We start from the raw sequence: 23,437 nt of genomic DNA on the forward strand, positions 1-23,437 counted from the left end.
GAAAACATATTTACATGCAAGCATATAATTATATACAATATATATATATATATATATATATATATATATATATATATTAATCTTGTAATGTCAAACATTTCTTTAGATTATTTCACACAACGTATTTTTTAATAGTACAACACTCCTGTAAAGGTCACTCTTATTGTGTGTACAGCAGTTACAGTTTTCTCCCGACAATATTACAAAGACTTACAGTACAACATGAATTTAATATGAGTAAAATAATCTCTGTTACTTAAGGTATAGTAAGAAAAAAATGTTATTACTTTTCTTACATGGTCAAGGTGCTTCCACTCCTCAGCCCACTCTCTGTCAGTCAGCCTGTGGTCAATCACTTCCTCCTGCCTGGTCCCTGTGTGCATACCTGCAAGAATGAAAGAAAAGATAGATAGAGAGACAGACGGAAAAACAAAGGGCATGTCAGTATGACACAAAGGATCAATGTAATATTACTCCATCACTCACTTCCATCTATTCTTTATTTGGTCCCTGGTTGAAACTCTTTCTATCCATTTTTCTCCTCCTCCCTCACTCCCCCTATTCTTTACTGTCTCCATATCTCTCTCCCACCCCGAGGGCAGGACTCAAATGACTGAGCTTCTCGTCCAATAAACATCCATCACATGGCGAGACATGGTAAATGTCTCTCCTATTTTTAGAACTGAGCCAACGTCGTCATTACAGCTTCATCAAGGCTCGGTCTGCGCAGAAAAATGTCCCTAATGCGACGACACTGTGCCTAAATGTGCTTCTGTTGTGCGCTCATACATCTCACAGTGCATTACTTAATTCAGCCATCAGGCTGCGGTGGCCTCGGCGTCTCCAAGGCAGCAGGACAGCCTTGTGGTCAGAAAGACTGTTTGTCAATCTGCTGTTCCAACAAGGATCCACCATGCTGAAGCAGGCACTGACTGATTATCAGTATTATTAAATCGGATATGGATCTCAGCGGTATATAAAGAACTGAGAAGCCTGAGAAATGATGTAAAAATGATGTAACTGTTGTAACTGTTTACTTTGTATAGACAATCCTCTTTATGTCTCTCTTGGTACCACTACAGAGTAAAAGCTTTGACAGTGTGCCATGTGGTGGAGTTGCTTTGTGTCTCAAAATCCAAATGTATGGACGCACACACATACGCACACACATTCATATACACCCTCCATCCTCCCCCATGTCCTCACCAATAGGCCTGGCTCTTTCTCGGATCTCCCGATGATTTGAGGCTGGGTGTCTGTAGGTGTCGCGGTAGTGGTGGGCAATGGCCATGTCATCCAGCCTGTAGTGCTGCGGAGGGAGCGGGCCTGGGTGGGGCAGGCCGTTGGGTTGGTAGGAGAGCCCGTTGGATGGGCTGAAGCGCTGGGCGGGGCTTATGGTGCAGGGACGCTTGCTAGGGTGAACATCCGGGTGCAGGGCGCCATCTCGATCAAAGCCGTTCTCTTTGGTTCTGGTTGGAGAAACAAAGAAAAAGAGAAAGAGATACATTGTGAGTGTGTCATTGTCACTACATGTAGCACTCTATAGCCCCTTTCTCACATGTACTGCAAGCTTGAAACTATCCAGACATCACCCCAAGGAGCTATATGTAAGAACACAAATGTCCGAATCAGCTGGACAGGACATTTAACAGACTTTACCCTGCCAGCTCCCTAGTACAGAGTCTGTGTAATGTCTGATTGAGTCCATGTGTGAATAGAGCAAGTCATTGTCCAGAGAATTCACAGCAAGCATATGGGTGTGTTGACGATGTTTCTATTACAAGGCTTGCGTGAAACTGGAAGAAAACAAACATTCGAGGGTGAAAAGGGAGGGTTAGCTACACAAAATGTCTAACTGGAGAGATGACGCGATGCGGGAACTTCTGTCCGTAAGGGCTGAAGCCAAAATTGTTAGACAAATTCAAGGAACAGCAAGAGACTCGGTTGTTTATGAGATTACGAAATTACGAACCGGCTACATGGCCGCAATGTAATCTGCATCATGTCCTGCCTACTGCATGTTCTACCCAGGCGCCACTCCTCGCCGAAACCAAACGCAGTATTGCCAGACGCAGACAATCTCCTGTTGTGTGCTACATGTGTAAAAGCGAAACTCTGCACATTGTCCTGACATGACTCTCTGAACATTATTCGGACATCATATGAAGAAATGGCTTATGTTTTTCTTCTAGTGGATGTTTCCATTAGACTTTGTGGGAAGAATCCTAAAAAAGGGACACGGCATTAGGAACGTACAGAATTATTTCAGCCAACTGTCAAAGCTTTTCACTTGTTCTAAGTAAAATGAGATTGGATATGAGACCATATGTGGCTGAAATTTGCTGTTGTTCTCAGACTTGAACACATTCTTGTTGCAGCAAAAGCCTGGCAAATAACAAAAGAGCTCCTGGGGCACAATGGATCAGTGGAAACAGGAAAGGGAAATAAAAGAAGGAAGGTAGAAGACACAAACACAAATCAGCGTGATGGTAATATCACACCTGTTTTGCAAAAATGTCCGATGCAGAGTTTGTTTCTTACAGTTGATACAAACAAAAACCAAACTTGAAACATATCATCACAACTCTCCTGCCCTTTGTGCTGTAGTAAAGGCTTCAGTTGACCTGCTGACAGACAAAGAACCACAATAAGAGGCTGTTTTTCTCATCGTCCCGGAGTTCTTGCATTGAAAACATGTTCATCATACAAACGCACACACACACACACATACATGTGCGCTCACAAAAATAACCGACACACACTTAACATACATACATACATACTCACTAAAGCAGCTTCCAGGGGATCAGGTGGATTTTTGTTAGCCTGCTTCCGAAGATTAATGTGGCCAGGTGTGTTTGTCTGTGTGCACGCTTGCACATGTGTGTCTGTGTGTGTTCTCAGCTTTGTCAGTTCACAGTTAAATCTTGCCAGCCTCCCCCCGCTATCTGCAATCCTCCACTTTCCTCTCTCCCTCTCTCCTCTTCCTCCCCATCTCTCTCTCCGATGAACAGATTGAACTTCTTAATGAGCTGTTTTTATGGGCTCCTAATGCTCATCCACAGCTCTCCATATGCTCTTTCCCTCCATCCGTCCGTCTCTTGCTGCCTCCCTCGACTCATCCATCCATTCTTCCACCCCCACCCCCCCCAACCACACTCTTATCTCCCCAGCCTTCCTGCTGCAACAAGGTTTATATCTACAGGCACTGGAGTACGCTCACACACACATTCACAGTCACCTATACAATGCACTGATGTGTGCATATGCAATTTACCTATTTTGGATAGATACATGCCCAATTTGCATACACATGCCAGAGCTGTGACAGAAATGTAATACTTTTATATAGTGTTTAAACTTCCATCTGGACCCCTGCTATATCATGACACAAAATGAATGAAAAGCAACCTTTACATAAAAACAGTATTAGCTTTGTTACTATTTAAGAAGGGGGACGGACCCAGTTTGTTTCATTAAACAACCCCTCTTAAGCTATCATTAGTTCTTAGCGACTTAGCATCACGCATCAGAAAATACTGTTAATCTTAAATGTTAAAACGTTTGTCAATATGGACATGCAGCACATTGTTAGCTTGGTTACATTCTCCACAATTCAATTGTTAATTTCAATTTTCACCATTACACCAATGTATAATTCATTCAAATTTACTGGCATGGTAAACAAGAAAGACAAAAAAATAGTGCCAACTCCCAAGCTCTGAAGCGGTCCTAAAGTCCAAATATGAGTCCAGTCCTCAATTATTTATATTCTTTTAGTCCATAAGGGCCCATTGATTTAGAGAATCAGAGGGTTTTCCATAAAAATTCAAGTCATGACTAGTATCATGTTTAGTCCATTGCTAACTGTGTATGCTAACCTTTGTTCTCCAAATGGACTGCAGTTCTTCCTGCACTGTGTTGCAAGGTGCTTGTTTTTGTCACCTGTTAGTGTCCCCCTGCTTTTCTGTATATTTTTCATTTCGTGACAGCACGCACTCCCATTTTAGATGGCCAACAGGCTCTGTGGTCATGTACCTTTGCAGCCACCATACAAACTTCAAAAGCCTTTTTCTTGGGGCGTTGGTAGCGTAGTGGATAGTGCCGGCACCCCATGTACAGAGGCTATGCTTCGCTGCAGCTTGCAACCCTTTGCTGCATGTCATCCCCCCACTCTCTCTCTCTCTCTCTCTCTCTCTCTCTCTCTCTCTCTCTCTCTCTCTCTCTCTCCCCATTTCACACTGTCCTGTCAATTAAAGGCAAACAGCCCAAAAAATAATCTTTAAAATAATAATAATCTTTTTCTTGAAATCATGGCTCAGTGACAGTCATGATGTAATGGTGTATTTTTGTTTAATATTTGGATTAAAAATATAATACAGAATCTCCTCTTTCCAACAGTGTCTGGGTCAGGGGATAGAGAGGAATGGAAGGCTAACAAGGAGAATGGTAATCGCCTGCTGTAGACAAATACTGGAAATCTTTAAAGGAAGACACATGCCTTCACTTGAGATTGGCAATTATGATTTACTTCTACAATTCCCTCATTTAAGAGGTACATTTGATTTTTTTTAGATAGACAAATATATCTAACACACTACCAGTATATACATTAAACAAATGTGCAAATTTGTTGAGGTTTTAGTTTTAAGAAAGCAGTGCTTTTCGTAAAAAGCTTTCAAGGGGCATGATTCCTTCATTTGGCTGAAAGACTTTTATTGTAAAACATCTGCAGTAAGTGTCTACTGATGAGTTAGTGAGTGAGAACAGTATCACAATTCAGAGCAGTACAGTTATGAGTTCAATTATGTTGTATACCATTAATGGAATTAATGCTGTGAAAATATGTTGAATTATACTGTATTCCCCATGCAAGCCATTACAACTCCGGCACCAGTAATTTCGCACTCCAGCTTTTACTTAAATATGGGCTTTGTCAGATAATTACATTACACGATATGTATGTTTTTTTTTCCCTCATATGCATATTGTACTGCGATATTCCTGGTCAGGCTCCTGCAGACTGTGGTATTAATCAGGATGCATTGATAGTGCATTGTTTTCTGTAATTAAGGATTCCCATTCAAATTCCAATATTCCGACACAGGGCTCCAATAAGCGGGAACGCAGAGCAGAGGTAAGCAGAAACCAGAGGTGCTTAGCCAGCCATATTGGTGCTGGAGCCTCATCTGTAAGTGTTATCAGCCCATCTCCCTAGGCACACACACACACACACACACACACACACACACTCACATTCACACCCAGACACGTACAGAGGTGCACATACATGAAGCACACTCATGCCTTCACACTGGATAGAGAATCACACACACACACACACACACACACACATTCACACAAACAGACAAGGTTTTTTTCCACTGAATACAGATGCCTACTTACTTTTTCTCTCTCTCCATATATTCTCTCCCTCACACACATTTACACGTACACCTTTTCCCCTAAGCTCACTCCCCTATGCACCAGACGGCCTGCAAATATGCAGGTATTACAGAAAAAGTCTGCCTATCCGACTGTTGGGGGAAAAGAGAGGTGAGAATTATTAATATCGCTTTTGGCATTTTTGTCCCTCAGCAAATATAAAAAGTACATTTTCCTCTCCCCTGCCTGTATTAAAAATTTTAGACCCCCAGAGAATTACTCTTTATTTCAAAAGACCACGATGCACACATTGTACCCGAAGCACAGGCACAAACTCACAACAAACACAAACTTCTGTTCAAGAAGTTAAAAATGCTTATTAATGTTTAATGAGGGAATATCTGCATGGATGCATATCTAACTGCATTTATTAAAGGCTTGTTAGTGTCAGTTAGAACCCTGATTAGTAAAATCCCTTTGAAAAGCCCTTTAAGGAGTAAAAGCATACAAATCTATAAATAGATTCTGATGTCATTTTTTAGTCGTTTTGCAGCTCTACTACATAAAATGAAATTTATTGAGTTGGGAATGAGCCACAGTCTTAAACATGTACACACGCACGCTGTCAAGCTGGATGGGTTTGTGCTTGTTTCCGTTTCGGCTGCTTGGGGGGAAGACTGCTGGAGAGAGGACTATAGGTTTTTACAGTGCTGTGTGTTCCTGGACGGCACGTCTCAGTGGCTGTCCATTAGAGCAGAGAACATTGAGTCATTACCAAAGTCCGTGACAACAAACGGATGTAATGATTTGGCTGAGGTTGGAGGGTTGAACTGAAGCAGAGAGAGAGACACACACACAGGCACACACTATACTCACACACCCAATCGAGCATGGAAGTAAATGATAACTTACAGCGAATACAAATTCATTCACATTCATTGACACATTCACACTCTTCATTTAGACACAGCTGCCTTCCTTCCTTTTTTCTATCCTCAGGATGTGTGTGTGCGCGTGTGTGCGTCTGGGTGTAGCCAGGTCTACTTTCCCCATCTCTTCCTCTCCTCAGTTCTGGCCCATTAAGAGCAGGAGCCGGGAGCTGCGATGTCCAACGGAGCACGTCATGAGGCCCGGTGGCACACTGACAGACACTTCCCATACATACATTAACACATCACACTCTTGCCTTGTATTGGCTCAGCTTGTGTCTGCGGAGCCATGTATGGGTTCACGGGGATGCAGGCAGACTCAAAGAGATTCATGCATGAGATCAAATAATAGAGGGGAAAGGTCTCAGCTGCTTTAATGTTTGGATTCACCCACCTGTCCGGCGTCCTTCTCTTGCCGTTCTCGTTGACGTCCAGCAGGAGTTCGGAGGAGTCCACTGGGGAGGTGGTGCTGGTGTCCAGGAGCAGCTGCTCATGCTGGGCCAGGTACTGAGCCGGGTTCTGCTTGGCCAGTCTGGCACAGTGCAGCAGCTCCCTCTGAAGGAGCGGCAGGTTGGCCTGCAGAAGGAAACAGCATTGTATTATCAGAGGATATGTAACAACTGTACAGCAGACAACGCTGACAACCACTTCTTGCAGAGAGGCGTGAATATATATATATCACAACTGCCTTTTTTCCCTTTCAACAAATGCAAAAAAAAAAAGACTCACTCAGTCACTCGCTCCTCTCTCTAAGATGTTTCTTTTTCGGCTAATTTGGGAAACAATGACAATCATCTGTCAAATTCTGAGCCGAGCGATTTTTACTGCACATCTTAAACAGATATATCTTGTAGGAAAAACATAATAATGAAGATTCAGAACTGCATAAAACAATAAAAGACAAATTTGATTGTGCCTGCATTGCTTTAAGGGTAATCAAAGTCAACTTAAGCTCTTAAAACAGAAAATATGCAGTTGGAATATTCAACTTCTCCTCACGGCCTTGTGCAGAATATAACATGTTGTTGATGATTTATATTACAGCAAAGATAAGTTTAGATTGATGCATCTTTTTGATCTAAAATCTAAAGCTCTATAAAATTTAATTGACACTCAGCTTGTTTTCAAGAAATATAAACCTGGAGATGTATTACCTTACTGAAAGCCTCAAATGCATAAAAATAGATGTTATAATAAAAGAATATGTGATGATATAATAAAAGCTTTTTCCCAGTCTTTTTATTCCGAAAACACCAATTTGAGGTAACAAGAGATCCATTTCTTCCACATCATCTGACCCCTATTTGCTCATTACCACTGAACCACCGCCACTTCCTATGACCCAGAATGCATTAACACCCAGAGAGTTTCTCCGTGGCATATACATAAAGAAACAGCAGCTATTTTCAATCTCTTTGACATAACAAGGGGGTCTGCTTTCTTGTGTGGAGTTACAGGGTCATGCAGGTATGTGCGCGCTGACTTCAAAGACATCTGATGGGGCGCGTTTTGAAGCAAGAAGATGAAAGTGTTGCATCAGGCAGGTTCAGAATGAGAGTGGGGGCTATTTTGGTGAGGCACATCACAAGAGCCTTTGGAGGGGCCATCAGGTTTTAGGTCTGTTAATCTTTGTTTTGTCCTCAATAACATAATCTCCCTCTGAGTCCCTTGCTTTGTTTTTTTCCTTCACTTATTTTTTCTCCATTTTTATAATCTATAGGCTCAGTTCTTTCCTCCTGTCCTACATTAGCTCATGAATTTGCTTCTGTCTCCCTGACCATTTCATCTTGTCTTTGTCAGCTGCAGAAATACAGAACTACACAAATAATATTTGCAAAACACAACTCTGATTTGTTTCATCGGATTAATGTTTCATAATCATACGAGACTCCCTCTCCAGTAATTGGCTTTAGTAAAAGAAATGCCAAGCGCTGGCCTTCGCTTTACCTGCCTGAGTTAATGGTCCGTTAATAGTTTATGATCGTAATTACCCTCTGAAAAAAAAGGAGCATAAAATAGATTGCTTTGACCCCGGTGAACTCATCTTTCATTAATTAGAGGTCATCCTAATTGCCAGAGATGTAGGATGCATTAACAAAAAAAAGGACTGAGTCAAGAAATGCAGACCAGTGAGGAGACTGGATCATTTTTCATAAGACAAAGTACGGGCGATTTGCTTCTGTGCAGTTATGGTAACCAACATCTGCACTTGCATAAAAGGAAAAAATTCAAGTAGTGTTCAGCAGCCACAGCTAAAAATCTGCCCCGGATGATTTATTGTGAAAATACTGGATCTGTCATTTTGTCAAACGGTGCCAAAAAACTATTCAGAATATGCCACATTCAGGGTACGCTGCACTTCATCAACTTTCTGTTTCTGTGTAATTTGCAGTTGGAGGAGAATCTGGGAGACTCAGTTTCTGCACGTCTATATTGTCCTATTTCAATTACACCGCCCACCCCCCCACCCCCCTCTGTCTCTCTCCGTCTCTCTCTTCAGCTAAATGTGTTTATTCCTGTCTCACAGCGCTCCTCACACTTCAGCATGACACAAGAAAAACAAAACCCATGACAGCCTAGACTTAAAATAAAACTTTAACTTGAAAACAGAGAAACACTGTTACTCTGTGAGCCTGTTGTCTCGTGTGGCGGGCGGCCCGCCAACACATCACGTCACTGGCGCTGTGTGGTTTATGATTGCCTCCTTCCAGTAAAGAGTCCCGACCAATTTGTGGTTTAGTATTAAGAGAAGGGGAAAGGAGTTGAGTGGGTTTTGTTGGGGGTGGGGGGGTTGACTCGATCTAACATTAGTGTAATGAAAAACTCTCAGCCCTGACGCGCATTGTTGCAGCTGTGCTTCGACGCACCTATAAAAGCTCCCCTACACCTCCAACTGCTCTCTGCTACCATATGGTAGCTGGCATTAAAGGCTCCGCAGTGGGAAGACACTAAAATTAGACTGGGGAGAGAGAGAAGCAGAGAAGGAGCGACGGAGGGAAAAAAAGAAAAAGAGTTGCATCTTTGATTCTGCAGCCATCCCAGTGATACACTAACCATCTGGCGAGGTGAGGAGAAGGGAAGGAGGGCCTGGAGGATGGATAGACGGGGAACAGTAAACAGAGACAGGAAAGGGGATAAAGACAGAAAGATATGGAGGGAGAACAAATGAGAAGGTGAGTCAAAGCGGGAAAAGATGAAGAAGCGATGTGAGGAAGGAGACGGGGAGGACGCGAAGTCCCTGTTTGCGTCGTTAACAGCCAGTAACGGCAAGTCTGGTGGGATCAATAGCACGTCCATGCAGGACCTCGGTGGATAATATAGGCTTGTGAATGTCAGTTCACACATGCACACATCTGCAAATGCACGCATCAATGCGCGTGCCAACAGTGCAAAGTGAGATGATATTGTGTTCAGGGACTGTCTTGCTTCCACAAATAACATTTACCTCATGCCTGTCACTCAGACACCAGCAGATAAAGCGGGGTAGGGAGGGATAGATAAGGGATGGAGGATAGATAAAAAGGAAAAGGTAGACAGAGGAGGTGTGAAGGGAAACAGAAAAAATGAGCAAAAATAAAGTGAAAGAGAAAACAGAGCCTGTAATAGAAACAAATGAGCTCTGTGTTAAATGTCATGCCTGTCCCTGCTCTCCATCTCTCAGTAGCACACTGATATCGATCTCAGCTTCACCTAGACCCCATAACATGATCTGAACTGCTGCTGCACACTACATCCCTCAATATAACCCCCCCACCAGTCCCATTTGTCATCTTTGAATACCAAAACAAATCATACCGCCTCCAGTCTCACCTCCAGACTGCTTGAGCGCCTTGAATCCTGACATTCAGAATATGCACCTATCTGACACAAACAGCCCAAACGCACATAAATGGCCACTATTTTCACCTGTAGATACAAACAGAACATCTGCCATCCCTCTTCATTTTTATCTCCCAGACTAAAATAAAGAGATGCCGTTGGCAACCGGTGACAAATGGACCGAGGCAAGAGCACAACTGGATGCTTGAACGAGTGCTCCGTCCTCTGGTAATATGCCATGCTAATGGCTTAAAATGGGAAATACTGGCTGAAAACGTGGCTTAGCGGGATGAAGAATCGATGACAAAACAAGCCTGTGAAAAAGAGGTGGAGGAGGCTGGAGAGGAGCACGTGAACATTGTCCGCAGCCACAACCACATCTATCGTGCTCTGCTCCACCAAAAAAAACAGAAGCAGAAAAAACCCCAAATTCTTTCAGTTCATATATTGTGCAGAAAAATTATTAGAGATGTTCCAATACCGCTTTTGCCATCCCAACACCAATTCCAATATCTGAACTTGTGTGCCACTCCTCAAAACTAAAGCCTTGCATACCGTACTTGTTGCACTTTTACTGGTGGGACTCTCCTGTGTAAAATACTAATGGCTAACATTAACCTGCTGTCTGAAGAAAACACTGTAGTCCTTGTTCCGCATAACAAGATGCTTGACGACGCCGTTCTTAGTGCCTTTTTCGGGCTTGTTTTGCTTATATTCTTGAAGCAGCAGTACAACAACAACCTTGTTCTGCTAATGCTTCGTCTGTTGAGGAGGAGAAGGGAGGTAGAAGGTCGAAGAAGGGAGATAGAAGACCGTGCTGTGGCGAATGGAAACCAGTGAGTGCAACGAGTCTGACTGCTCTATCTAACCCCGTTGCTATGCATGCTATATACGTCATCGCACCAGATGGGCAAGGAAACGAGCATGCGCAGAAAGACCGGAATGAACTTGAAGAGGAATGAGTGTATGCAAGTGCAAGAAATTCTTTCATTTGGAATTAGCATTGGCCATTTTCATTCCGAATTAGGTGTTTACAAGATCACTTTTAATAGGAATCAACTTTCATTCCGAATGAAAAGGGAATAAAACTGTCCATGTAAACGTACTCATTGAGGGAATTTTCAATACAGATATCAGTACTCTAAGAATTCCAGTCTTAACAAAGTCGCTAGCCTCTGGTTAAACAGAGAGAATCTAGAGAGTGAGATCAGCCTCAGCACTGAAATGACTCCTACACTGTTTAGTTTGGAGAAGAGTGAAACAGACAGATTGAGCAAGAGAAAGAAAAACATGATTTTGTGAAACTGCAGAGAAACTGAGAAGGAAGTCAAAGAAAGACGTTGGGATAGAAACAAGATAGAGATGAAGACACACTCCCAAAATAGGGAGAAACTAGCAATAAATATCATCAACATAAGTATGCACATCTGGATCTGGGCTGGCTAAATGTTTTCCAGACTTGGTCGAACAGGCAGGCAGGCAAACCCTCTGTAGTAATTGCATATTTAAATATCTACCTTCAGAAAGGGTATGACGAAAGGTCGCAGAGGGAAGTTGGTGGCTTCTTGGAGCTTGGAGTGAAATTCTTCGATGGTTAGCGTGGAATTCTGGAGGAGAGAGAGAGACAGAGAGAAAACACATGAATCCATGTGGAAGGCATTAAGTGATAATATTACTTATTGGAAGCTATGCTATATCCTGGCCTGGAGTGAATGTTTCAGGTTTTGTAATAGGAAGCAGATGGGCAGGCCGCAGTGAAAATAGCTACAGAAAACAAAGACGCACATCTCCGTCAATTAACAAAACAAATACACATGCAGGAGTCACGTTAGCAACAAATATGCAGCATGAAGAAGTAATGTGCTTAATTTATCACTTATTTACTTTACCAAATATGTGTATATGAATGTGAGTTATTCGCTCATTATAAAACCAATCATCTCCATATTTATGTAAACATTAAAGTGCAGCTGAACTGTTTAAAGACTTGTTGTTATGTTTCTATTTTCATATCAGGTCTGCTTGTTTTTATTCTCAATAGGAAGTGAAAAAAATCTACATTTGGAAGACAACTGTGACATGAATAAAGATGTGCTGATTCCTGAAGTGTGTTGGTAATTTATGTCACATAAAATAATGCATTTCCTGCAGTTTTGCACAGGATATTGGGGAATTGAGCTGATTAAAATACCAGCCATGTCTCCCACAAAGTAATACCATGAAAATTCAGTTTGCTATTAACATAATAAAGAAATGCTGCTTATTAACCAATCAGACAAGTTGCAAAAAATGTATAACTGAATGCATCAGCCAAATGTTCACTAACAATATGATTCAGTTGTTGCCCAAAACTGGAAATCTTGCAGTACAGTGTCCACTCTTAGTGACAGCAGCACTGTTTTTTTCCTGTTAGCTTCTTAAAGTAAGATTTAACTGAAATCAACCTTTAATCAAAGTGTCAGGGTCCCTCAGTGCCTTAACTTGTCAAATTCACACCTACCGATCAGGAAGAGGCTCAGAGGGACCACAAAAAGATGCATAACGACTACAAAGAGACACAAAACTACACAAAGTCTGCATGTCTTGCTCCTGTGTAGGAGAGGTGGTGGTGCCCTTTACATATCCGTGCCCAGGGGCCCACTGTCTCATAATCCTTCCATGCTTCCGAAGCCTACGCAGTACATGTATGTAGTGTTTTGTTACCTGAAAGAAACGTCTCTGAACTTAATCCGGACAGTGATAATGTTGCCACAGCAATGTAATTAAGAAGGTAATTTCGTAACATACAAACATATTTTCCAGGAGCCTTCTGGTATCATCACAGGGGATGTGATTTTTTTTTCCATCTTCATTGCTTTGTCTTTGTTTCGATCACCTGGACATTCACTTGGATGTTCACACACATGCTTTCTGTTGTATACGTCTACCTGCATGGCAGCCCTGTCCTTATCAACACAGCACATGAGCCTGACACTCTTGTGGCATAATGCTCCATGCCTGTGCTGCCTCTCTCCATCAGTGCCAGCTGAATAACTGTCTGGCTCTTTTCACAGACCAGATAAGCCCAAGGTGACCAAAATACATTATGGGCCAGGAAAATGTGCAGGACAGGGAGGGTATATTTAGTGCGAGCGCATTTGTGTGTTTTCCGTGTGGTTGAAAACACGAGGAGTGTGTGTTAGGAGCGGCGGGGGCTTCAAAGTGGGTTATACATTTCAGTTTGTCAACCCCAAGCAAAGCTTCTTCTTTTATGGTTGCCTGTAACTCACATTAACAGCTGACAAGACAGCGGTGGCACTATTTTTAATTTTCAACATGAACTATTCCCACGATGCAGAGCAGAGAGAAAGAGTGGAAAAGAGAAGAGAAAGAGGTGAGCATGCACATGGGAGGGGAATCTATTCTATAACAAGCAAAAATACAAACAAGAAAAAAAAAATCAAGCGAGACGGAGAACATAAAAAAAAAAAGCAGCAGATATTATTTTTCCTCCCCACACTCTCGGTGTTATTTCCCAGACCTGAATTTTGTTACATTCAGCCTTACATCTGTTCACCCAGATTGCGCAGGGGCTGTTCTTGACAGCTAGTGAAACCTCCTGAGTCTCCCTCTCTCCCTCTCCCCAGCACACAACTAGCTAATTAACGGTGTCACTCTTTTCAATAAGGCAAGGGGAGGGACAGGGAGACAGTGAGCGGGAGAGGGAGAGAAGGCAAGAGAGAGAGAGAGAGACGGTATGCAAGCCAAAACGACACAGGAGAGGCATGTGCATATGCAGACGGTGAGAATAATAAACATAGTGAAGCCAAAAGGAGGCTATGCTCTGTGAGGCTAATTAAAAAAATCTCCTCCGCCTCCTCCTTTCTGCACAGCATTCAATCACTATTTCTGTATTCCCCTGCTCGTTAAGTCAAATCTTCTCCGATCACACAGACGTGCGGTAAATCTTTAGATTTGCACATGTATTTTATATTGCCTTCATATAACCATGTGGGTTAAAACACATCTGTCTCATCAAATCTCTGTTGGATAAAAGCAGTTGATGTTTGCAGGCTTGATTGTATTTCGCAGTGTTACCAAGGTAGTCTCAAATCTCTGGTGGAGGAAACAGTTTCATTTTTGTTCTTGTTGCCGTATTATCAGCGTATTCAGACAAATTCTAACACACTGTTTTTATCCACTTTGTTTTCTTGGTTGTGAGTGTGATTATTAGTAATGCTTTAAAACTATAATGCAGAATTTTTACCAATAAATTGATGTCCGTCACATTCAACCACTTGCCATACATGTTCACATAATGTTGATTAGCTTATAGCCACCGGGGAAAGCCCTCTGTATTTTGCAGTGCGTTGATGTCAATCAGCCAGAGACAAAGGAGGGAGAAAGATTTATCTATTTAAAGTTTCGTTTTTGTTGGTTTTGTTGTCTTCATCTGTTCGGCACTGCTTTTTGTTTTGTTTTCTGAATGCTTCACCTGCATGAGCGTGATTCTGAGGTTTTCTTTTCATACCGTGGATGCTGAATGGTAAATGGAGCTTTTCTAGTCTTCCGACCACTTAAAGCGCTTTTTTACACTACACATTAACAGTCACACTCACCCACTCACACATATTCACACACCGGTGGCCCAGGCAACCATACAAGGTGCCACCTGCTACTCAATTTTGACATTTAGACGCACTCACACACTAATGGCATTGCCGTCAGGAGCATGGAGGTTCAGTATCTTGCCCGAGGATACCTTTAAATGCAGACTGGAGAAGCCGGGGATCGAACCACCGATATTCCAGTTACTGGACGACCTGCTCTATCTCCTAAACCACAGCCACCAGTTTGGCAGTTTGATATAAACATTTAAAAGGAAAAAAAGGAAGGGGGAAGACACCATAGCGACAGAGCAGCAGATAGTATGATTGTAAATATGTCAGAAAATCTTAAGAAACGTCCAAGATTGTGGACTGGAGGCAGGACATACGCCCCATCAATGTTTAAACATGCATTATTCACCCCCATTAGAACATTAAGTTGCAGAGGACGTTCATTTTGACTAAATTTAAGACATGTACAACATAAATTGGTCCCAAAAGTCCCCCCAATGCTGAATTGATACCAATGTTCTTCCACATGTCGACAGTGTTTATGTAATTACTCTCACTGCCTCAAAAGTTTGTGCATCCTCTTAACGCTACAATCATTTATTTGCAATTCCATCTATTGTTTAAGCTAAATCAGTGAGTAAGCTTTTGCAACATGTTAGGCTGTCAGACACCTGCACAACCTTAGTGACTGATTATATGACACTAGTTTGATGTTAAAATAACAAGTCTAATCTTTATCACCCCGTGCCTCTGGTTGTCGCATGATGCATCTGAATTTAAATAAGTGCATAGCAATAAAAGCCAAAGTGGATCAGGTGCAAACAGACGGTCTCCTGGTTTGATGTTATTCTTTGTCCCAGAGGACAACATGCTGCCATTGTTTTGTCAGGCTTTGTGTAACACTGAATAATGGGCTGCAAAGCTCTGATGAATGTCAATCCTGGAGGCAGAGGTTCGCAAATCTCTCTGTTTATTTTACACTTAGCCTGAAGGACCAGATGGATGAGGTTTCTGACAGAAGAAAATAAAAAAAGCCTTAAAGAAATACCCCTGAGGTTTTTAGAATCAGGGATAAGTATTTCAAAGTATTTTAAGTATTCATGTCTGTGACTGAAAACTAACCTGACACTATTTAAACTGTTTGATTCAGTAAACTAGTTCCATCTGGTACTTTAGGCACGCTGAACAAAGAATTACTCGCAAATAACCTACTGATGGATTCCCTTACTTCTGCTAACTTAAGGCCGCAGTGTCAACTTTCACTCTGGGAGCACTTTGAACTCAGATGCACAGTAGCCACTCACCACTAGTCCCAGCACTAATGTGCGGACGCGCTCGCCGATTTCAGGTGAGATGTCATTGCCAAACTGCTGTAAAGTTGTGAGGAAGCGCTTGAGCTTGCTGAGCTGCCGGGCGCCGCAGGCCGGCGGCAGCTGCTGGTTGGCCAGTGAGGATGAGGAGGAGGAGCTGGGACCATTGCTGTAGCCATTGGGAGGGGATGGAGCGCCGTTGAGTGCTGTAGGAGAGTGGCTGCTGCCGTTGGTTACTGCATGAGACAAGGACAGAAAGAATAGTGTCAACAGAAAGGAGAGCAAAAATGATCTTTTCCTTTAAGGTCTAATTTATATAGTTTTTTGTAAATATGATTTCAATTGTGCAAATGTAACACTGCATTCAGGCTTGGTATATGCAAATCACAAAAATAACCAAAGTCCTTGACTGTGCCTTTAACAAACACCAACAAAGGAAACAACATACGTCAGCTTCACTGAGACCAAACCACTGATTTGAAATGATTTACATTCCCCTGAAAACATTCACAATCCTCAACATTTGTTTCCAATCATCGTGGCTCGTTTGATCCTTTGCGGCATCCTCTCATAAAAAACATATTTCTGCATTTGGAGACATGTTGCCTCTCTGCACCTCCTTCTCCCTTACCCTCAATCCCTGCAGTCTAAACAAGCACGGACAGTGTGACAACCCGTCGCGCCAGAGCACGGGAGCAGTGCATGTGTGTGTGTGTGTGTGTGTTGGGGGAGTTGGTGTACAAAGAGATACAAGGCGGCATAAAGCTTTCTCTAATGAGATTAGGTTTTAACTAGCGATCCACTCACTCCCCCTCTGGCTGCCGTCCAAAGCCGCCACTGTAAAGAGAGGAGAGAGACGAGATACTCAAACTGCATCTGGTAACAATTACGTCGGGTGGAAATCAAAGCATACTGCTTTGTTAAAACCTTCGGCATGTGTAATGAGAGAGCTGGGCCTTTCCTCCCTCATCGCACGGAAGCCCCGATGTTAATTGTGGAGTGTGAGCGTTTGCAGCAGAGAGAGAGAGGGAGACAGACAGATAGAAAGACAGAATAAGTGATTGAAAGATAACAAACTAATGCCTCTGTTGCATAGAACCAGCACTACTAATGCAGACTTGAGTGCTCTGAGCATTTTGAACCACAAGGCCTTTGATTCTTTGATTCTAGTGCTCTTCATGCAAGTGGTTAAGTAAGCACTTCTAAGTGAATACTAGGGTGTAATTTGCTCGTCACAGCCTATGTGCACGTCATGGCAGAGCTACGGTTTGTAAGCGTGGGTGTTAATGAACTTGTTGGGGGAGGTGTTTTGGAACGACTGCAATTTGGAAAGGCTCAATGCAACTTGTTAAGAAGGTCTTGTGATGCTGATGGCATTATTTTTGGGTTTTACCTGAGCATAAAGCGACCACCTTACTATGTGTGAGCACATGTATATCTGCTCTGTGTCAGGGTGTAACTGTGTTTATTTTCCATGGTTGACTCAAACTGGAATTATACTTCTGCAGTGTGGGGTACAGTCATCCTGCCATCACCTTAGAGCTGATTTATAGTTCAGCGTTACATTGCACCTGATGATAAAACCACCAAAGTATTACATGCAATGATGCACCAATCCCACCTTTTCTCACCAGGTGCTGATTGTGATACGACAACTCTCTCACTTTCCACAAATTTAAAATGTCTACACCACACTACATGGAACTGTGAGCATGAGCACTAAGAACAGATTGTAACTGATACTGGACACAGTGAACTTTATGATGACATTTACAAAGAAACTGTATTTAATACGGATTGGTTATGTCATGGCCAATACCAGACCTGCTTTATAAAGTCAGTATCTGCACTGATACGGTACATTGGAAACCAGTTGTGTAGGATTTACACAACTGGTGAGGACTGCAGATTGCAACCAGCTGAAACTTCTTCTGTACACCAAGCTTGAACCCCAGTTAAGGATTCCTTTAGTGTTCATTTTTTAGGAGGTTTCTACTGGGAGCCGATTTATCCACGAATGGCCCCAAAATGGTGATGCAACATGGCGGACTCTGTAGAAGTAGTTGCAGTTCCATTTCTGCCAATATACCCCCCTAAATCCAACACACTGGACCTTTAATACAGAACTATAAACCCGGCTTTACTCACATGTGGTGGGGGTGTAGGAGCTGTTGCGGGGCGCTCCTTGCGTGCTGGGTGGGGGCGGCATGGTAGGGGGGGTCAACCTGGACTGTGTCTTGACGTCCGCAGGTGAGTCGGGCATGGTGGAGCGCTTCCCAGTGCGATCTGAAGGAAGAAAAAGCAAAGAGATTATAATAACACACCAAACATAACATGCTGATAGATTAATGCAGGAAATAAACAACAGCTCAGGGCAACACATTCCACATCTGTGTGGAACTATATCATAAATTGCACACAAACAGCAGCAGGATTTAATTTGATAACAAAGTGCCTGTGAGGAGCACCAGACTAAACTAATTTCTGGAAATAGATGGCTCACCACATCATACGTCTGGCCACAATGACACTGATGCGTATGCTCAGACTGTCAGATGAGGAATGAGATGGGGGTAAAGGGGAGACTCACAGACACACAGACAGACACCCGAGAGAGGAGCGTAAATCTGCAGCGAGTACGGGTCTCATTCCACCACCATCTGTGCCATCCCGCATGCCCGCTGTACAGAACGGCGACACAGCACTCCCCCCCTCACCTGCTAACGACTGCAGTGCTCATTACACATACACACACTCACACACACACTGGCCTAATGCTTGCATCTCTGGATGCTACAGTCACATCTGTTCAGGACTGGAACACAGCAGAAAACCTACTAGTCGATGAACTGATTTAAAGGGACAGTAAACCCCAAATCAAAATTACATATTTTCCCTTACCTATATCAATCTAGATTGTTTTGGTGTGAGCTAGCACCACTGAGCTAGCTAACATTATAGCTCGGCGGAAGACGCCGCCATTAATGTTTACGTCTCACGCTGTCACAAGCATGAGCCTTTTATTCATGAGTAGATGCACAGTTCCTTCTGCGTGGTGATACAGTAAGCAGGTTTAGTTTGGTAGAAAGAAAATAGTTCATGAAACTGCTCACCACAAGGACTGTGGATTATACCAAAACAATATGGACTGATAAATGGCACTATAGGCGGACAAACATGTTTTTGATTTAAGGGTGAACTGTCCCTTTAAGACAGCAGAAGCAAACACAAACACTCCTTAACTTGTCTTTCACAACCCCACACCTGGAAATTAAAGCCTAACAGAGAACAGACAAGCCAGCAGGACCAAACTCACACTACTCAAAGATAAAACAATCAAAACCAAAACATTTTCGTCAATGACATGCCTCTTTTCACTTAATTCAGTTGCTTTGTGCTCGGCAGATAACTGACCATATCGAATGTGCGAGAGCAACAACAAGACACTATCAGTCTCGCAGTGGCAGTGAGGGCTGAGCCCATATTGTGCAGGATAAGATACACAACTTCCCTCAGCAATAGCAGTAACACAGAGTCAACAGACTGTTATCAAAACCGTCTCTGTGGCACATTGTGGAGGGGAGATTGTAAAAAAAAAAGGAAGAGAGAGGAAGGGAGGGTGGAGGGAGAGAAGTGAAAGGAGAAAGAGAGAGGAGGGAAGGGAGGAGCTGCAAAAGAAACAGAAGTACTATCTGTGACATTGGGAACATATAACTGTAATCATGGAGAGGACGCATGTGCTTTCAGTCAAACACACACATGCACAGTTGAGTCACACACACTCTAATCAGGGTGGTAAGGGAAACAGGGTGGTCCCTGTCACATTTTTCTCAAGACCTTTTTTTTTCATGATGAACATGCACGCTGTTACCTAATCTTGTATTTTACATGTAACTATATTTATTTGCATATTTTCCCCTCAGTGTTTGTGTGTTAGCTATATACACCACAGACTATATAAATGTCACTGTTCCTCAGTGAAGACTGTTTGGATCCATAGTGTTTCCAGTTTAGGTGAAATGAAAGAGAAAATACTGATGTGAGAGAGACAGGATAGTCTAAGCCTGTTAACCAAGCCCAAGCATCAGTAGCACTCTGGCTCACTGCTGCTGAGGTGCACTGTGACTAAGTATTTTAGTCATGCTAGCTCGGCTTTAGCAGGCAGGCAAGTGAGAGATGGAGATGTCACTGAAATTCTAAATAGAGAAGGCTTCGTTTCAAATAAGCGGAGGGAATGTGATGTAAAAGACAGAGACAATCACAGGAAATATACAAGATATAAATACATACTGAAAGCTTCATGGCCAGCAGGAGGAGCAGTCATGTTTAGCCTCTTAAGCTTTAAAGGTTGACTAAGAAAACTGTGACATGCAAGAAAGTGAAGATTCATTTCTTGAAACTGTTTTCCAATAATCAAACAAGAGTCTAAAAGTCGCACACTCCTAATGTCCAAGCACACTGAAATGATTTGAACTAACTTACTGGCTGACACCACCATTCTTTGAGCTCTTGGTACACTGGTGTATATGGGCAGGGATATGCTGTTATCAAGATATTCCCTTGTAATTCAACGGTCTCCAAATGTCCTCAAGGTAAACACATTCCAACTTGGGAAACAACTAACAATGCAATGTTCAGTGTTGATTTTCTCTATTATTTGAATAGATCTTTGGTCTATAAAATATCAGAAAATGCTGAGAAATGTTAAAAGCCCAAGATGACATCCTCAAATGTCTTGTTTTGTCCATGAACCAAATATATTCAGTTTACTGTCACAGAGAAGTAAAAAATGACTAATCAATTACCAAATTAGTTGGTTATTAATTTAATAGTAATCGATAGTCACGTATTGAAGTCAGGCACCGGGCTCTTCTCATGCACTGTTAGTACATGTACCTATGAAAAGTATTGCACCACAATTCGTATAACAAATGAAATCGTGAGCCAGTAATTTGCGTATAACCCATGCAAATAATACGGCTACGATCATGTGACAAATTAGTTGACGGGAGTAAAGAAGGAAGTCGTATAGAGACTGAAAGTCTGTGTAAAAAGGCAGGTTGGGGTGGTGGATGGGTCAAACAAACACAGGACTTTCCCTCAGGAGACCGGAGTTCTTGTCCCTTGTGAAACCAAGTGAACTTTGAGTTATTTTAAGGCACATCATCACCATGTATCTTTTCCTAAACCTAACCTACATAACTTTACTAAACTTAACCTACATGACTTCACCTTCCTAAACCTAGCCTATGTAACTTTACATTAAGTACAGTATCGTCATTCGTGGAGCACTAATTTGTTGAATATCATACGAACCGTTGTATGAGGATATGGTGGAGATTGTCAGAGGACACAAAAGGAAGAGTAAAGAATGATCACATCCCAAGACAAAGGTCACACATCTCCCCACCAGAGATGACTATCCCTCTGTAACCACTTTGGAGATGTCCTAGGTGCTGTCAACTGAAAGAGTTACTGGGAAGGTTAGACTTAACAATCTCCCAGTGTGTGCTGGGAGATGCAGAGCAAGACTGAGAGCCAGATCTCAACCCTAAAACCTTTTTCTGGGTCCAATTTGTGCTGAATCTCACAAATGTTACAGCTTTGACTCAAAGCATTATTCAACCAGACTGTTAAAATGAAATTATTAATGTGTGTTAATAACTGACTCATATTATAACACAAGTTTTATCTTGGCAAAGAAGGATTGGAATGTAATGCAGAGAAAAAAGGGGGAGATAGAGTTGAATGAATGGATACAGAGTGGAGATTAGTGGAAAAAAGCTGAGTGATTAACAAAGCAGAGAACAGAGGACTGGAGGTGAATGAAGAGTCAGTGTGAAGAGAAGACAGAGTAAACAGAGCGACTGTCCAAACCTTTAACTGTCTATTCACTGTGCAGCATTTCTGCTAACTCTGTCTCTCTCACACACACACAACCTTTCTCTCCATCCTCCCGACCTGGCCAGACTGAGAAAGGTTTACTACTCTAATTTCACCACAGTAAAAAAGCCCGGACCTGACTATTTATTTTATAAACTCAGGATATAGCCGAATAGCTAGTGGAAACATATAGTCTTACCTCAAGCTGCCAGCTATCATATCCTGTATGCCTGCCGAAAATATGATCTATGAAAATACAAGGTCATTAAAAAAGACGGCTGGGTGACAGGATCCAAGGTAATTCATCATTTTCCAGTCAAACACAAAGACTTTACATAATGAGCTCGATTGAAATAGAGAGAAGTTACCGTATCACATATGGTTGTACTTATCCTGTTTCACCGGGTCTTTGCGCTCAGGCTTTCCATAGTTCTGTATATTGGCTTTTCTAATTGTGTGGTCACTTTTGGCCGAGTTCACTTGATCTATTGTTAGATAGTAGGACATCAAATTAGGGTCCAAATCATCCTTTAATTACCTTAAGCTTTGTGACTAGATGGGGGGATGGATAATGTAATAAGTCACATCAGCACAATGCAATTTGAAAGCAGATACTGACCTCCAGCAGCCCCCAGAGAGCAAAGCATACAATGTCAATTTTTTTTTTCAATTTAGTGCAATATGGGGTGTTTTCAGAGAGGGCTGGAGCATTATCTATTGGGTTAACACTCATTTAAAAAGGAACAAAAAAAAAGGCTTTTGACAATAAAAACTTGAAAAGTCAATAGGATGCTCAATGTAAAATACATAAAGAGGGGAAAAAAGCACAGTCTGGACTCAAAATCCACCTGAACTCCTGCTTGGTACAGCGGGTCCTACGGCAGTATGAAAAGATGAGTTTGGTTACAGGCTTGTAATTGGGGATTAACACCTGGGTCAGTGTTATGATTGGATGGTAGTCGTTGGGTGGAGATGAGAGAAACATAAACCCTGAAAGCATTTGAAACCCCGCAGTCCCTTAGGGGGAGAAGATGAAAGATAAAGAATGAATTAGTGTGAAATCCATGTACACAGCAAATACATGCATGCATCCAGGCAATCACACACTCTCTCTCTCACTCTCACACACGTACACAAAAACCCACACACACACACTTTTGTGATTTAAAAACAGCATCTTCTCTGTTTCTGATTTGATTGAGAGCACTGCAAAGCATATAAGCAGAATAAAATCAATGGCTTCATACTAACCAACAAGGGCTGCACCCAACCATTCAGGCGGCACTTACTATGCCACTTGAATCAATAGCAATACTCCCTCCAGAAGGTAATTTACCCAGTCTTTGGGAAAAATAAAAATGCATCTTACACTTGAAGCACATTATTGAAAACAACTCATGGCATATGAATGTGTGCTATCCATTTTCATGAGAAAATATGGCATGTACAGTATATTTTAAAATAAAAAATACATGTGCAGACGGCAGTCAGACAAGCCCTCATTTTATTACAG

General features: G+C 42.2%; 1 protein-coding gene across 4 annotated transcripts in view; it reads right to left on the reverse strand.

Annotated features, from left to right (window-relative positions):
* Nucleotides 1-23,437, reverse strand: part of runx1t1 (RUNX1 partner transcriptional co-repressor 1) — a 70,568-nt gene that overhangs the window by 10,249 nt on the left and 36,882 nt on the right. For 2 of the 4 annotated variants that reach the window (XM_033637225.2, XM_033637223.2), the window contains exons 2-7: nt 18,190-18,327; nt 16,036-16,277; nt 11,651-11,740; nt 6,709-6,890; nt 1,207-1,469; nt 297-385 (exon numbers count right to left, since the gene is read on the reverse strand). In XM_033637225.2, coding sequence (XP_033493116.1) covers nt 297-385; nt 1,207-1,469; nt 6,709-6,890; nt 11,651-11,740; nt 16,036-16,277; nt 18,190-18,327 — 1,004 coding nt within the window. Of the gene's footprint in view, nt 1-287; nt 386-1,206; nt 1,470-6,708; nt 6,891-11,650; nt 11,741-16,035; nt 16,278-18,189; nt 18,328-23,437 lie in introns of all 4 variants that reach the window. The other 2 variants (XM_033637224.2, XM_033637222.2) reach the window with 1 other exon arrangement.

This window comes from Epinephelus lanceolatus, chromosome 16 (genome assembly GCF_041903045.1).
Source record: "Epinephelus lanceolatus isolate andai-2023 chromosome 16, ASM4190304v1, whole genome shotgun sequence".
Lineage (NCBI taxonomy): Eukaryota > Metazoa > Chordata > Actinopteri > Perciformes > Serranidae > Epinephelus > Epinephelus lanceolatus.